General features: G+C 44.1%; 1 protein-coding gene across 2 annotated transcripts in view; it reads right to left on the bottom strand.

Moving 5' to 3' along the window:
- TSPAN12 (tetraspanin 12) overlaps positions 1–5742 on the bottom strand; it is a 40229-nt gene extending 34487 nt beyond the window's left edge. Inside the window, exons 1-2 of one of the 2 annotated variants that reach the window (XM_015628807.2) lie at positions 5619–5742; positions 5137–5273 (exon numbers count right to left, since the gene is read on the bottom strand). In XM_015628807.2, coding sequence (XP_015484293.1) covers positions 5137–5202 — 66 coding nt within the window. In that variant the 5' untranslated portion in view covers positions 5203–5273; positions 5619–5742. The remainder of the gene's footprint in view (positions 1–5136; positions 5274–5618) is intronic. The other variant, XM_015628805.3, reaches the window with a different exon arrangement.
- Between the last annotated feature and the right edge of the window lie 9159 nt (positions 5743–14901).

The following is a 14901-nucleotide window of genomic DNA, read 5'->3' as shown; positions in this document are numbered from 1 at the left end:
ATCACTACAAAAATGCACAAAATTAAATTGTCCCCTATAACTTGTGAAATAGCTACAAGATATTTTAAAAATTGTTATTATTTCTATGAGCCTTGTCTAGAGCCTACCACAGACTCAAGATGATAGAGAATCTTCAGGGTACAGAAACGTACTGGGCACAGGATACTGGAGATTCATGAATAATTGGATAGCTACCTTCTACAAAAGGAGACACAAATTGAAAGAAAGAAAAAATATACAAGTACCTACATGCCAGATGGACCCTTCCAGTTTGCTCCAGATTGTGGTTTACCAGTATAAGCACATAGTTTGAAATTTTTCCTTCCCCCTGAGCTCAAATCTTGTCAGCACAGGTTTGTGATTCATCCTCCCGGCTGATGCAATGACTGCCACAGAGTTAACTGTGAGTGTTACCGAAAAAGTGTCTGTGGTTCACTTCTTTCTCAATGCCAATTAAAAAGCATATTAATACAATTCCTAACATTTGGGTGGGGGTCTGAGTTTGTTTCTTCCCTTTCCATTAGTACATTAAGCCACTCTCTTCCAGGACAGTTTTCCAGAAACTCATCCAGCAATTCATAGCTGATATGCCACTCAGGGTGAGCCATATCACCTACCAAGATACTTAGAATAAAAAGTTATATAGAGGTAGACACAAAGTTTACTTATGGCTGAACTCTGTTAGGACATAATCTGATAATGCAATGATGTGGTATAAATATTACAGCCTGAAGACATCAAAAAGTAAGAGATTTCTCAAATACCAGAATTCAAAATACTTCTGATCCTTTCAAACTCCTCCTATAGCTTCCTCTGTTGAAAGCATTCCTTTAAAAAGACAGCATATTCCCACAGAAGCCACTGTTATTTTCTTTATATAAAGAGTGCTAAGAAAATAAGGTTTTAATTGCACATGTCTGAACTGCAGTCCCCAAAATCAGAGTATACTAGCCTAAAACACAGTTTACAGTGCTACAGGTACCTGGCCAGGCAGTGTTCATTTCAATGGATAGTATTTTCCACTTAAAATATTGACCCAAACTTTTCATTCCAAGTATCTACAAATCCCACCAACAAGAGTGGAAGTCAAAACGCAGGACAAACAGCCTCTGTCCAGAATCTGTTTTCACAGAAAGCAGGATAGACTGATTTCTTTCTCATGTAACAACAGATTCCAAAAAAGCAAAAAAATTACAAGATTCAACATATGTATTTGAAGTTGGAGAACACAGGAAATATAACATCACTGCTTCCAACCACCCTTAATTACTTCCTAGCACAACATTCATATTCACTTGCTCTGAGTTCTGATTAATACACACAGGCAAAACTAGAAGACTTAAGTGTGCAAAGTACTCAAGTGGAAAACTAACTGGAAACTTGCTCCACTTTCATCTTATGTGACTTTTTTTTTTAAACTTTGTTCACAAACAACAAGCTCGAGATAGATGCAAACAAATTCCACTACCTGCCAGAAGTACTATTGGCTGCAATCACATAACTGAAATTAGATGGTACTGCTGAAGGAAATCTTAAACACTGTTCAACAGAAACAGCATATCCCTAGGCAAAAAAAGCTCACAAGGTAAAATAAAAGTGGCAACATCCCTGTCTCGGCTCAAACATCCACTGACACTTCTAATCATCAGTTAAGAGACCCTTACCACCTGTGACACAGTCAACTGCAACTTACAACCTTGATTTGTCCCCAGCACTACAGTACAGTCATCCTCAATTACAAGCCACACAACAGCAGCTGCTCCTGCCTCACATGCTTACCAGAGGGAAAAAAAAAAAAAAGTTGGCAGTTTTCTCAAGACAGAAAGTCTATACAGACTTTTTCATGCACTCTTCCTGCCAAATGCTTTGCTTTTCTTCAAAAAAAATGAGAACATTGATAAAATTGTACCGCTTTTAGTTGCATCTACTATCACTATCCAGTTAATCTATTTCAACTATTAATAACTTTTATAAAAGAACATACAGGGCTAAGCTGCAAAGGAAAGTAAAACAAACCTGTACATCTCAAAATCACTGCTTTGCTTAATCCCTGCAAGCAGTCAGGAGGCTGAATTTTCCCTGTATTCAGCACCATTTGCTAGTTCCTGTTCTAGCACAACCCACAGGGAACACTTGCACTCCAGTATCTCCTGTGATATATCTGTGCCATTATTACAGGCTGACCATGCTCTGTGACTGAAGGTCTGCCTAGTATAAATGCTTGGAAAGGTGGTTTGACTAGGAGAATGACCACAGCTAAATACAGAACAATGGCAGCACTGCAAAGTGCGGCAAAGAGGGATTCTGTGAGGACAAGCTGTACAGGCTCAAAATGAATGAGGATACTCATGTTACAGCTAGGACTGCTACAGAGCTGGGACAGTGTCAGGAGTTTGCCAATCCAGTACAGCCCCACCAGAAGGAAAAACCCTGCAGCCCCATAAACTGCATAAAATATATCTGTAAAGCTATTAAAATTAATTTCTCCAAGTGCCGGCATGCGTACTATCTAGATATAACAAAAAACAGTATTCTCCCTAAGAACAGAAAAATAGAAAGCAGTAGGAATTCATCTTCCCTCATGAACCACTAAGATAGGCTGCTTAGCTAAGCACTAAGTCTTGACCACAAAAGACCAAATCATGCATTTTTGGAGGTCTTCTCTTTTATTAGGCTGCCCAGAATTTAATATACTGGAAACAGCAGTGTTACAGAACATAGAATCAAGCTGGATACCCCAGTCTTGCAAATTACACTAAGAAGTGACACCCATTTAGATATATATATATATATATGAGGATTGCAGAAGAATGAAACCAAGTGTTAACTGCAGGATTTAGTCTGAAGGATATTCCTTGTCCAGGACACAGTCAAAAAAAGCACTGCCAAAAAAAATTACAAGACTGGGAATGTCCTGAAACTGCAACTTCCACTGCTATGAAACAGATGTCTTACAGTCAGATGCATGCTTCAAATGACCATGGAAAAAGCTTCCAGAAGGGTATCATCAGGTCTATGACCAGCCACTTAACCAGTCAGTCACTTAACCAACAACAGTTAGATCACCGACGATGAATTTATTTCCATCTTGTAAGAAGAAAGGCTTTCTGCAAGTTACAGGTCCTAAAGTACCGATCTACTCACTTCCACAAAACCAGTGTTTTTCTGGAGCAATAAAGGCAGTACATTTACTGGTCCATTATAAAACAGGATGAACCACTACAACACAGCCTTGGGCTTTCTGCTGATTGCTTATACATTATTAACAGCTAAGCAGACCTTAGGTCAAAAGTGACAGAAAGCATTATGAACAGCACTCCCTGCCTGCCTCCCTCTCATGCACACACAGGTACACCACAGCTCATCAGCTGAGCTCAGTAAAAAAGTTTCTTTTCAAACAGAGCACACAGCTGTACATTTACAAGCAATACCATGGAGAAGCTACAAGGATAGCAGCAGAGTGACTGATAAAGTTCCCTCACTTCTCTGCTTCCGTAGGCACTGAAAACAACCAAATAATGCCGACAGTGGTGTTTTGCAGCCACCATCTGCACCCTCGGTCTTTCAGCAGTATTCATAATCAGAATATTTGTATAGCCACCTGTGTTATCTTAAGGAGCTTCATATGCACTGGTCTATCCTCACCAAGCTGGCAACGACAAATGCTCAAGTCCCATCACACACACTGGTATAGCTGCACACACTTTGAAGCTTACTTCAGATGTTCTCTTCTACGAGCTTGACAGTCAGACCTTACCAGGCAGTGTCCACTGACTCTTGCAGTTTTATTCAGGACTTCAAAGACTTCATGCCCCTAACTTGAACAAAGCAATTAATTTTGCACAAAAACTACCATTCTGTTCCAAATGCTGTTTAACAGTTTTCTCTCTCCTTCATATTCTGATTTCCACTTAGTTTTCAATAATCATGGGACTTCATCTCAATTCCAAAGCCCCTGCCATGGCCAGGGACACCTTTCACTAGAACAGGTTACTCAAAGCTTGAACACTTCCAGGAATGTGACAGGCAAAATTTCTCTGGGCAACCTGTTCCAGTGACTCATGGGTACCACAGTAAGAATTTCCTTATAATTATAACGATTTAATTACAATTATAAAAATTTCCTCTAAAATATGTAATGTAAACCTACTCTCTTTCAGTTTGAAGCCACTCCTCCTTGTCCTGTCACTACATGCTCTAGTCCTTCTCCATCTTCCTTGTAGGCTCCCTTCAGGTACTGGAAAGCCACAAATAGGTCACCCCAAACCCTTCTCTTTTCCAGGCTGAAAAATCTCAATTCTCTCTGCCTTTCTTCACAGAAAAGGTGCTGGACCCCTCTAACCATCTTGGTGACCTTCCTCAGTACCCATGCCCATAGGCCAATGTCCTTCCTGTGTTGGGGATCCCAGAGCTGGATGCAGGTGGAAAGAATTCAGACATAAACTAGCTTTGGTCCCAGCCCATGTATTATCCCTGCATCACTCAAGTCTACAGCACCTCAGGAGCCAGCCCTTATGAACAGGTCTGCAGTGTCATCCCTTTTCTTGTCTTACCCATTAACAAATCTCATCTATTCAGGTGAAAGAGATTTCATTTGTTGCAAATGAGTGAGAAATCAAAAATATCCATCCTGCTGCTTCTTCAGAGCTCCAAAAGTTTAAGGAACAAGACACACACACTTGTATGGAGAGTGAGAAACCCTGGTGCTATAAATACAGCTTTGACTGAAATCCTCAAAACAAAAGAAGGGGCCTTGCCCGCCACTTAGGATCTGTCCACTGAATGCACAAGACTCTGGGCAGACTATTCAAGTACCAGCGAGAGCTCAGAGCTCATCCTGGGTCACAGGATGCTCTGAAACTCACCCAGTCAAGAAGCCACCCGTGAATATTCCCCTCTTTGCGTATTACAGGTACACCAATTCCCACGAGTAACCCTAATTCAATTTTACTTCCCACTAGCTTCCAAAGTAATTTTTTTCCCCAGTAAAATGTACTCCCTTGCAGGAGCTGCCTGGCATGGGGCCAAGGGCACCAGGGCGGCACCTCCCGCCCCGGGCCCAGCGCCGACAGCCCGCGGCCGTGCCCGTCCTGAGCCTGGGGACGGCACCTGCCCGCCCCGCGTCGCTGCACTCACCCAGAAGAGCAGGTTGAGGGCATAGAGCAGGCAGCGCAGGCACTTCACCGAGTCCTCCCTGGCCATGGCGAGCCCCCGCGGGACACAGCCCCATCCTCTCACCACATCCTCCCTCCCGAGGCCGGGCCGCCGGCGCCCTGCAGGGAAAGAGGGGGAGAAGGGTGGGCGAGTCCGCCTTGCAGAGGGACCGGCGCGCAGGTGGAGGCGGCGGAGCCCCGCCGAGCCCGGACCGACCGCACCCCGCGGAGACCCCCGGCAGCCTCCCTTCCCCTCCCGGCCCGCCCGGAGGCAGCGAGGAGCGAGCTGTTCTCATAAAAAATAATAAACCCGCGAGCTGGGAGAAGCCGCAGGCTACCCCAGCTGCACAGCGGAGCTGAGCTGAGGCCAGCGGAGGCACGGCCCGAGAACGCCAGCTCCTCTCAGCTCAGGATGGACGCGCTGCGCTGAGGAGAGAGGGCGGCCGTGGGACAGCGGCCACTTACCCCCCGGACGCCTCCCGCACTCATTCGCTCCGGCGAGGACTCATGGGGCCGGGGCGCGGCAGCGCAGCGCGGAGCCGCGGCGCCCATGCCCTGCGGCGGGCGCGGGGGAAGGTCCGGTCCCGGGAAAGGTCCGGCCCGGCCCGGCCCGGCCCCGCGGCTGCCCCGGCCCCTCCGCCCCGCCCGCAGCGCTCCGCCAGCCGCGGCACCCGCACCCCGCGCATGCGCCGCCGCCTGCCCGGTCCTAGCGCCGCCGCCAGCGCGATCCCGGAGCGGGAACCCCCGGCAGGACCGTGCTCCAGGCAGGACTGTGCTCCAGGCAGGGCTGTGTCCCCGGCAGGACTGTGTCCCCGGCAGGACTGTACCCCAGGCAGGGCTGTGTCCCCTGCAGGACTGTACCCCAGGCAGGGCTGTGTCCCCGGCAGGGCTGTGCCCCAGGCAGGACTGTGTCCCCGGCAGGACTGTGTCCCCGGCAGGACTGTGTCCCCGGCAGGACCGTGCTCCAGGCAGGACAGTGTCCCGGCAGGGCTGTGTCCCCTGCAGGACTGTACCCCAGGCAGGACAGTGTCCCGGCAGGGCTGTGTCCCCGGCAGGACTGTGTCCCCGGCAGGACTGTACCCCAGGCAGGACTGTACCCCAGGCAGGACTGTACCCCAGGCAGGACTGTGTCCCGGCAGGACTGTGTCCCGGCAGGGCTGTGTCCCCGGCAGGACTGTGTCCCGGCAGGGCTGTGTCCCAGGCAGGACTGTACCCCAGGCAGGACTGTGTCCCGGCAGGGCTGTACCCCAGGCAGGACTGTACCCCAGGCAGGGCTGTNTCCCAGGCAGGACTGTACCCCAGGCAGGACTGTGTCCCGGCAGGGCTGTACCCCAGGCAGGGCTGTGTCCCAGGCAGGACTGTACCCCAGGCAGGGCTGTGTCCCAGGCAGGGCTGTGTCCCGGCAGGACTGTGTCCCGGCAGGACTGTGTCCCCGGCAGGACTGTGTCCCGGCAGGGCTGTGTCCCCTGCAGGGCTGTGTCCCCGGCAGGACTGTGTCCCAGGCAGGACTGTGTCCCAGGCAGGACTGTGTCCCCGGCAGGACTGTGTCCCCGGCAGGACTGTGTCCCGGCAGGGCTGTGTCCCCGGCAGGGCTGTGTCCCCGGCAGGACTGTGTCCCCGGCAGGGCTGTGTCCCAGGCAGGGCTGTGTCCCCGGCAGGACTGTGTCCCCGGCAGGACTGTGCCCCCGGCAGGGCCGTATGCCCGGCAGGGCTGTGTCCCCGGCAGGACTGTGCCCCCGACAGGGCTGAGGCCCCGGCACACAGGCTCGTGCCCGGTACCCTCGTTGCGGCGGGGCTTCGGAGCTGGTGACCTTTTTTCCTCCAGGGGAGATGTTAATCAGTGGGCTGACTGGAGTTGAATGACAAGAAACCCCCTCTCTTGTGACGCGCCGGCCCACGTTACGGGTGGCAATTGCCGCATGAAACACGTTTTGCAATGTTTCACAGGCATCTCACAAGGTTCCGGCGTCTGCGCTGGAAATTAAACTCTGCAACATCAAACCTGAATCCGGTCATTAGCAGTCCAGCACCCTCTCCCTCTGCTAAACATCAAATTTAGACAAAATATCCATATTGGAGAGATACTATTCCAGAAATGGTCAAAATCGGTAGTTTTTATTTAGGAAAAATGGCCGTTGACTTGCCCCGTAATGTGCATAGGACTTACAGATTACACAACTGACCTGAAACAAGTCATCCATCCTCTGAAATCCATTAGTGTGTGTGCAGCTGGTGATGAGGGCAGGAATTCTGTAGAATCACAGCATGGCTTGGGATCTTGCAGCTCATCTAGTTCTAGCCCCTCTTGACCTTGCAGCTTATCTAGTTCCAACACCCTCTGAAAGGTGTTCTGCCCCTCTGCAGACAACACCTTCCACCAGGTTGCTCAGAGCCCCACCCAGCCCGGCCTTGGACGCCTCCAGGTATGGGACATCCACAGCTTCTCTGGACAGCTGTTCCAGTGTTTCACCGCCTTCACAGTAATGACTTTCCCCCGATATCCAGGCTAAACCTACACTATTTCATTGTTACTGATGTCTGTATTGTTACATGTGTGTACAATATACACATATTTCAAAACCAAGAATTACAGTTTAAAACTGAGAGTTACATGCAGATTAGTAACAAATTTTCCATTAATACATATAAGAGTGTTGCAATGCCACAAAAAATAGAAGAAAGTATTCTGAAAAATAGTTCTTAACTAGAACAGGAAAATACTTTTGAGTTCATGATATAAAAAGATTGTTTTAACAACTGCTAGTTAAAGCTGAGAAAGAGGAAAAAGGATGTAATGGATAAAATCTAGCTCTTGTAAGGCCAAAGAAAAATCTGTTTCTTGAAGAAACAGTGTCTTGGGAAAAAACCACACAAAGTCCAGATATTCAAATGCTTATCACCGAAGCTGCTGGTGGGATCTCAATTAAGTTTTCATTTCACTGCTTCATGCCATTCGTGGTAAAGTGGGGCAGACAGACTCTTCAGGTGTATTTGCTTCTCCTTAAAAAGAAAGTTAAATGGACACAAAGACATAAAATCCCAGGCAACATGGATTTTTATATAAGTGAAAATTGTAGTAAAGCTGAAAACAGTTAAGAATATTGAAGAAATATGGTGTGTGAAGATTTTTCCTCCTTGAAATTTGCTAAACTTTAACTGCTATTTTGATTCTCTGTGAAATCATGAGTCGACCTGGGAAGTGTAGTACCCACATTTAGAATCTTCAGTGTATGTTGATAATTCCATACCTAAATAAAGCAAATTGAGCTACAGCAGATATTGTTACAAGGTGGCATTGTACATTCATTCTGCTGTTTACATACCATTCGTTCTTTTTATTACTGCAGACTTCACATGAACGCAGTCAGTTAGACAGAACTTGAACAGGTATGGTATTTTCAGTGAACCTATGCCAGTTTACAAAAACAGTGTCAGTTTACAACTGAACTCCAGCCTTGGCTAAGAACAATCCAATCTGACCTAAAGCAACATAAAAATAACTGAGGTTTTGTTTGTGTTCCTGAGAAGACAGCAAATTGCTTGAGCAAAATTTTATGAAAAATACACTACAAAAATATTCGGTTATCTTACACTCAGTGATTTTTCTTTAAACATGCCTAAAATAGCATACAAGAAGTTCTCTTACTTGTTTTAGATATTTTTTGGCCTAGTGTAAAACTATTCCTAAAGTGTGATAAAGAAATTAAGGGAAAAGAAAACCAGTCTCTTAGACATCTTACATGTTAAAAATCCTGCTAAAAATGGCACTTGTACATCTCTGAGTTTTCATTCTTTGAGGTCTTTGGTCATAAGATACTCTCAGACTAACTTTTTTTTAATTCTGCTGCAACAACTTCATCACAAACATAGAGAGTCCCCTAGTTGCTTAAAAGAATTCTCTGTCATTTTGTTGTTAGCTAAATCATTAGCTGTCCAGAAGAGACTTTGCTCAAAATCTAAAGAAAACAGGCCTTATTTATGAATGTCTGCTAAACTCTATAGGGGCAAGAGCAAGGTCTCTTTGGAATACTGCTTTCTACCAGGCTGTCAAAGTTTGTGGTATTTCCTTGATGTCAGCACTGGGAAAGAAATACACAGGCAGTTCCCATACATTGTAAAGAGTAACCTGTTTATTTAGGGCAAGAAAAGAGAGTATTTTTTACAAACAGAAGTGTTATGGTGAAGCTCTTTATAAGTTTTTTAAATATGTATTTGATGTTAGCAAGTGATGCTTATTTAATGCACAGAGACTTATAAAATGGAAAGCCTTGTGGACTGGTATTTTTTGCTTGGATTCTCTGATGCCTAATAAACTACAACCTGAGAAGCTTTCTTTTCTGTCACAGGGCATCCACAATAGCTTTCTAGTATGAATTCTCTAGACTTAAATAAAATGTTCACTATACAGTCTTTCCATCAATGACAGAAGAGGGGGATGGAAATTCAATTAACTCCAATAATCTCTTTGCTTATCTGCCTATTTTAATTTGATGTATGGAAATGTAATATCTGTAAGTTAGCTCCTCTTTGTCAAACGTGCTTGAAATTAGCCAGCAGGTTCAAAAGCTATTAGAAGAGTGTGGTTTGACAGACATTTAGTGTGCATGAATACAACAGCATGGTTTTGTAAGCTGTTCCTCATCAGGAAACCTGAATAAAAGAGCAGTGGATATTAAAGACACTCGTCCAGCATACGGCTGAAAATGTCTTTAATTTAAATTATGTGATCAAGTGGAATAGTATTAGGCATGTAAATTTATATCTGATAATTACCTGCTAATATTTGGCAGGAAACTTCATCACTGAAAAAGTGATTAGTTAAATAATGACCTTTTATATCCCACCATAACATTTAAAATTGCTCTGATGAGCAGTAAACAGAGGAACATACACATGGATGTGCTTTGACACGTATTTATTTTAATTCTGTGATGTATCTACTCAGTCTACTCCAATGAACAAATTGTTCATGGACAGGTTTATTTACAAGATTTTAGTATAAGCCAGAAATGGCTTTGGAGGCACCATGGGCGTTCTTAATGAGTTAATATTTTTTATCTGACACATTGTCTGTTAGATGTGTAAATTCTGTGATCCCTTTAATTTTCATGGTATTTGTAAAGTTTCAAGGATACTTAAGTCATTTGTTTTTACAAACAGCTTTTTAATTTCAAGTCTCTGCCAGGTATAGCCTGGGCAGGCAAGTTCTATAACTGACCTCTGTCTGCAATCAGCAATTTGTATGACTCACTGTGCTAACACTGAACTCAGGATGGATTTCTGAAGCTAGCTGGTGGCATGTCAGTGTCTCAGGTAGGCATCTTATCACTTGGTCTTGCTTTCTCAGTCTTTTACTTGATTATTACAGTATTCTGTACTTTGGTCTTATGTGCTTAGCTTAGCTCTTTCTCAGCTTTGCTCCAGACCTGTTTGCTCTTTAGCTTAGACTCAGACTTAGTTAATTTCCTTTCCTTTGTTCTTTGAGCTGTTTTCTCTAGAACCCTTATCTCTATGTTTCTCTTCTTCTGCTCTTTGCTTGCTACCTTTCTTAAATTCTCTGGATCCTGGTTTGCCTTGCTTTTAAACTTGGTTCTTGTCTGGCCATCAGCGCTGGTAATGACCGTCTGCCCAATTAACATGCCTCTCTAAAGACAGGTTTAATGTCAAGGGCAGGATGGAGGTTTGTTTAGGAACAAAATTATCAGATACACAAACATCCATTAAAATGGAAGGTGTTCTAGTTGGCTTGGGAATAGCCTGTCATGAAATGCATGTTTGTAACGAAACCCAGAATTGCTGCCATGAGGTAAAAGTTCCCTTCTTTCTTTTGAAACAAAGACATCAAAAGGCACCAACTTTTTCCTGTCTCTAGAACTTGGTTTTACTTGAACATGCAAACAACAGTCTGGAATAAGGCAGCACTTAAATTAATAAAATACAATTAATAAGATTAAGTGATTAAAACCATAGTCTTGAAAACACGTTGGTTCAATGGGCTCTTGAAAATGGTCTTCCCTGCTTTCTAGCTCAGTAACTTTTCTCTGTTCTCTGAATTGAAATAATATCTCAGTAGGTTTCTTTCTGGGATCTAAATGAATAAATTTCTGAGCAACATGGTCTGATCTCACAGCTGGTCCATTCAAACCTAGGTTACTCTCTAAACCTGTGTTTCTGCCTATTTCCTTTCTTTCTCCTGTCCTGGCCATCAGTATCCTGTTGCAGCTGGGCCTGGGGGGCCTGTCTGACCCCCAGCTTCTGCCAGCAACAATCCCAGATAGACATCCCGGGGTTTCCAGGCCATCTCCAGACAGGAGTAACCCTTAGGAGCACGGGCAGAGGCTTTAGGTGACCAGCTCTTTTAGAAGTGATTTCTGCTCTGTGATCAGCTCTGTTCAGAAGTTACCCCAGCCAGTGCAGACAAGAGACAGGTAGACCATGTGGCGTTCCACAGAGAGTCTTTATTGCAGGCTTCAGCAAAGGGGGCTAGTGATGATCTAAACCCTGAACTGGGCAAAAGCTAGGGTTTTATAGGGAAGGGGAGAACTGGGAAGGTGACCAATAGTTAACAGGGGGATAACATGGGGTCCTGAAGCAGGAAGGGGCCCACAGCTTAGTCACCATGACTAGGTGGTTTTGTCTTATCTTAGGGGGCAGATCTCCGGGGAGGATGTCTGTCAGAGGACTGGGCTTCCTCCACAATATCCCTCTAGAATCTCCTCATGGCCACATTTTGACTGGGGAGCAATGTCCTCCTTCTTGCTTAACTAGAGAACAGTGGCAGCAGTGACAAGGCAAACAAGTGTCTTTATGTGTTGGACCCCAGGTCTGTATGAGATACTATGGATGGTGTCTCACCAGAGCAAGGTGGAGCTGCTCAAGCTCCCCAGGCTGCTGCCCACACTCCTTTTGATGCCATCCAGGGTACATCTGGCTTTCTGGGCTGCGAGCATATTCTGCCAGGTAACGTTGAGCTTTTTGTCCACCAGCACCCCAAAGTCCTTCTCAGGGCTGTTCTCAATTCATTCTCTCCCCAGCTTCTGTTTATGCTTGTGATTTCTCCAACCCAGGTGCAGGACCTTGAACCTGGCCTTGCTGAACATCATGAGGTTTGCATAGGCCCACCTCTGAAGTCTCCTAAGTTTCAGTTTCTTACCAATGATCTTCAGAGTCCTGTGGATTATAGTCCACACTTCCTTTTCAGGCACAACAGGGGATTTTACATGAGCAAAGAGCACATTTTATTATCTGGGATCTGTCAACAGCACTGCTAGTTATCAAAGTTGCTGACACTTCTTATCAAAGAGCTCTGGTGCTGTAGGGAAATACAAAGGAGATCCCATCACTAGAGAGTAGTGGCTTTGGAGAACTGCAGTCAATCTCCACTGCAAAGTTCCTGTGTGGCAACTTTCTTTAATCACATTTTTCCCAGGTGGTTATTTTTTTCTCTCTTTTCATTGTCCAGCTTGAGATTTCACAGACTGATTCAGAGAAATGCTAAACATTCACAACTATATCTGAAGCTACTGGGAACTGCCCTTTAAAAATATGAAATGTAACTCATTGTGTACTACTCAGATGGATTAGCTTGAATTCTCAGATATTTGTGTCGTACAGCTTGAATTTCCCAGCTGTAGGGAAGAGATGATAAAACTGTTCTTTCAGAGAAATGTGGAGAAATGTTTGTGAAACACGTGTGCTATGAGAGTCACAATACAAGCCAGCAGGAAATGTATGGCTGTCCTAACAGATAAAACACTTAATAGTGGAAAGTATATAGACCTCATGCTGAGTGAGGCTAAAGAATACACTAAAAAGCTCATTCTTTGCACATAATGAAGCAGGGGTCAAGGAGAAAAATGCATATGATTGTATAACTAAAGTTAGTGTCATTAATTTAATAAGGACATAAAGATTTTCCAATGTCTTCAACTCTGACACTTCCTTATTTTTCAGTGTTTGAGAAATTATCTCTTAGGGCAGTTTTTCTTTGGGAAGATGCATATGAAATATGGTTTTATAGAAAAGTCTCATGCCAGCTAAGGTGAATACACTGCTCTGCACATAGCTGGCTTATGGTCACCTGTTACACCTTATTGTTCCATCTAACTACATGGGGATTCAGAGCTAACAGGATTCAGAGCTCAAGTCTGATTAAGAATTAGCAGAGAACTTACTAGTTATGATGAAATCAAATCTGGTGTTAAATAATCATTAGTTTTCTTGCAGCCTTACAAGGAAGGGATAAGTCTTCCCCTTTTTTCCATTTGTTTCACCTTCTTCCTTTTTCTCCTTGTCCTTCTTTTAATTTCCATTTTTTACCTTTTCCTCTTCAACATGTCCTCTACTGCTAAATCTATTTTTCCTTTTTAGTTTCAGTATCTTGTCCAGGTTCTTCTCTGCATTGAGATTGTTATCCAGGATATATATAAAAAAATGTCTGAGGTAAGGCTGTTTCTGGATCACTTTCATGGTTTAGGAAAATTATTCTCCAGTTTAGTACTCCCCCCTAAAAAGACCACACATTTCTCCCCTCTCCACACTCAAAGTCAGGTCCAAAAGACAAAGATCACAGGTTGAGATAAGAACAATTTACTGGAAACAGCAATGAGCTAAGAATATGAACAGTACCAGCAACAATATTAAAAACAAAAGGTATAAGACAAATAAAAACGGAAACACAGAGAAATCCTCAACAAAATATGAATATGAATGAACCATTGCACCCATCTGTCATGTTTTTTCCACCTGAAGGAACACCCTTTTCTGGGAAGCAGGAATCCCTTTCCCCGCCCCTGGCAGTGATATGGGGTGGTATGGGATAACATGCACCTTCCCAGCTACCGCAAAATTTAACCCTGTCCTGGCTGAAACCACCACAATCACACCAAAGTCTTCTGATGGCAAAGCCTGAAGCAACAGTACCTGAGATGCCTTAACACAAATGGTGTTCCCTTCTCCTTGGATCTGAAAGCCCCCACTGGCAGGCTCACAGCTCCCATGAAAATTGCTGCTGAAACTGTCATTGGAGGCTTGAGTGACATGCAGGTGAAAGCAGGACACAAAAATGACAGAAATAAGTAGAAATTGACAGACATTAAGAGTAGGTAAGACAAAGGAGAATGTAAAAATCTGGAGAATGATGGAGGTATGTTGAGGCTTGAAAAAGAAAACAAGATGACATCTGTGAAGAACTGTGTATCACTTTGCTGTTATTACAAAGTCTGGCAGGCACTATGAAACAAAAATGCTTTAGACCGACGTCCTTCATAAAAGGAAAGAAAACTAAGTTGTCTGGCTACAATTCTATTCTAATTCTAATAAAGCTGTTTTTTTTAATTTCCATATCAGAAGACACAGATTTTATCATGGTTTTTTAACTCTGAAGTGTGGTAACTGGATCTCTATAGGAAAAAAGGTATACCAAGATGCTTATCTAAACAAAAAAAATATTAAAGGCATGGCAAATATTTATGAGAAGGATGCCTGTCAATTAATCTTTTCTTTTACAGAGTATCTTAAATTGTCAAATGACAGATTTTAATTGCTTTGAACTTATACATGGAAGAAGTGAACATATTTAGGTATCTAAGCTGAAACTGTTTTTCTCCACAGAATGATGAGCCCAGGTTTAATAGCATATTTTTCCTTCACTTTGTAATCAGTATCAGATTTCTGCAATATGAAGCACTATATGCATGAGTTATTAGGCTAGTATCACCAGAGTCAGCAAGTAACTAGCTTTCATTTC

This window comes from Parus major, chromosome 1A, assembly GCF_001522545.3.
Source record: "Parus major isolate Abel chromosome 1A, Parus_major1.1, whole genome shotgun sequence".
NCBI classification, from domain to species: Eukaryota; Metazoa; Chordata; class Aves; order Passeriformes; family Paridae; genus Parus; species Parus major.
The sequence above is the reverse complement of the archived record's forward strand: the minus strand, read 5'-3'. Positions and strand labels throughout refer to the sequence as shown.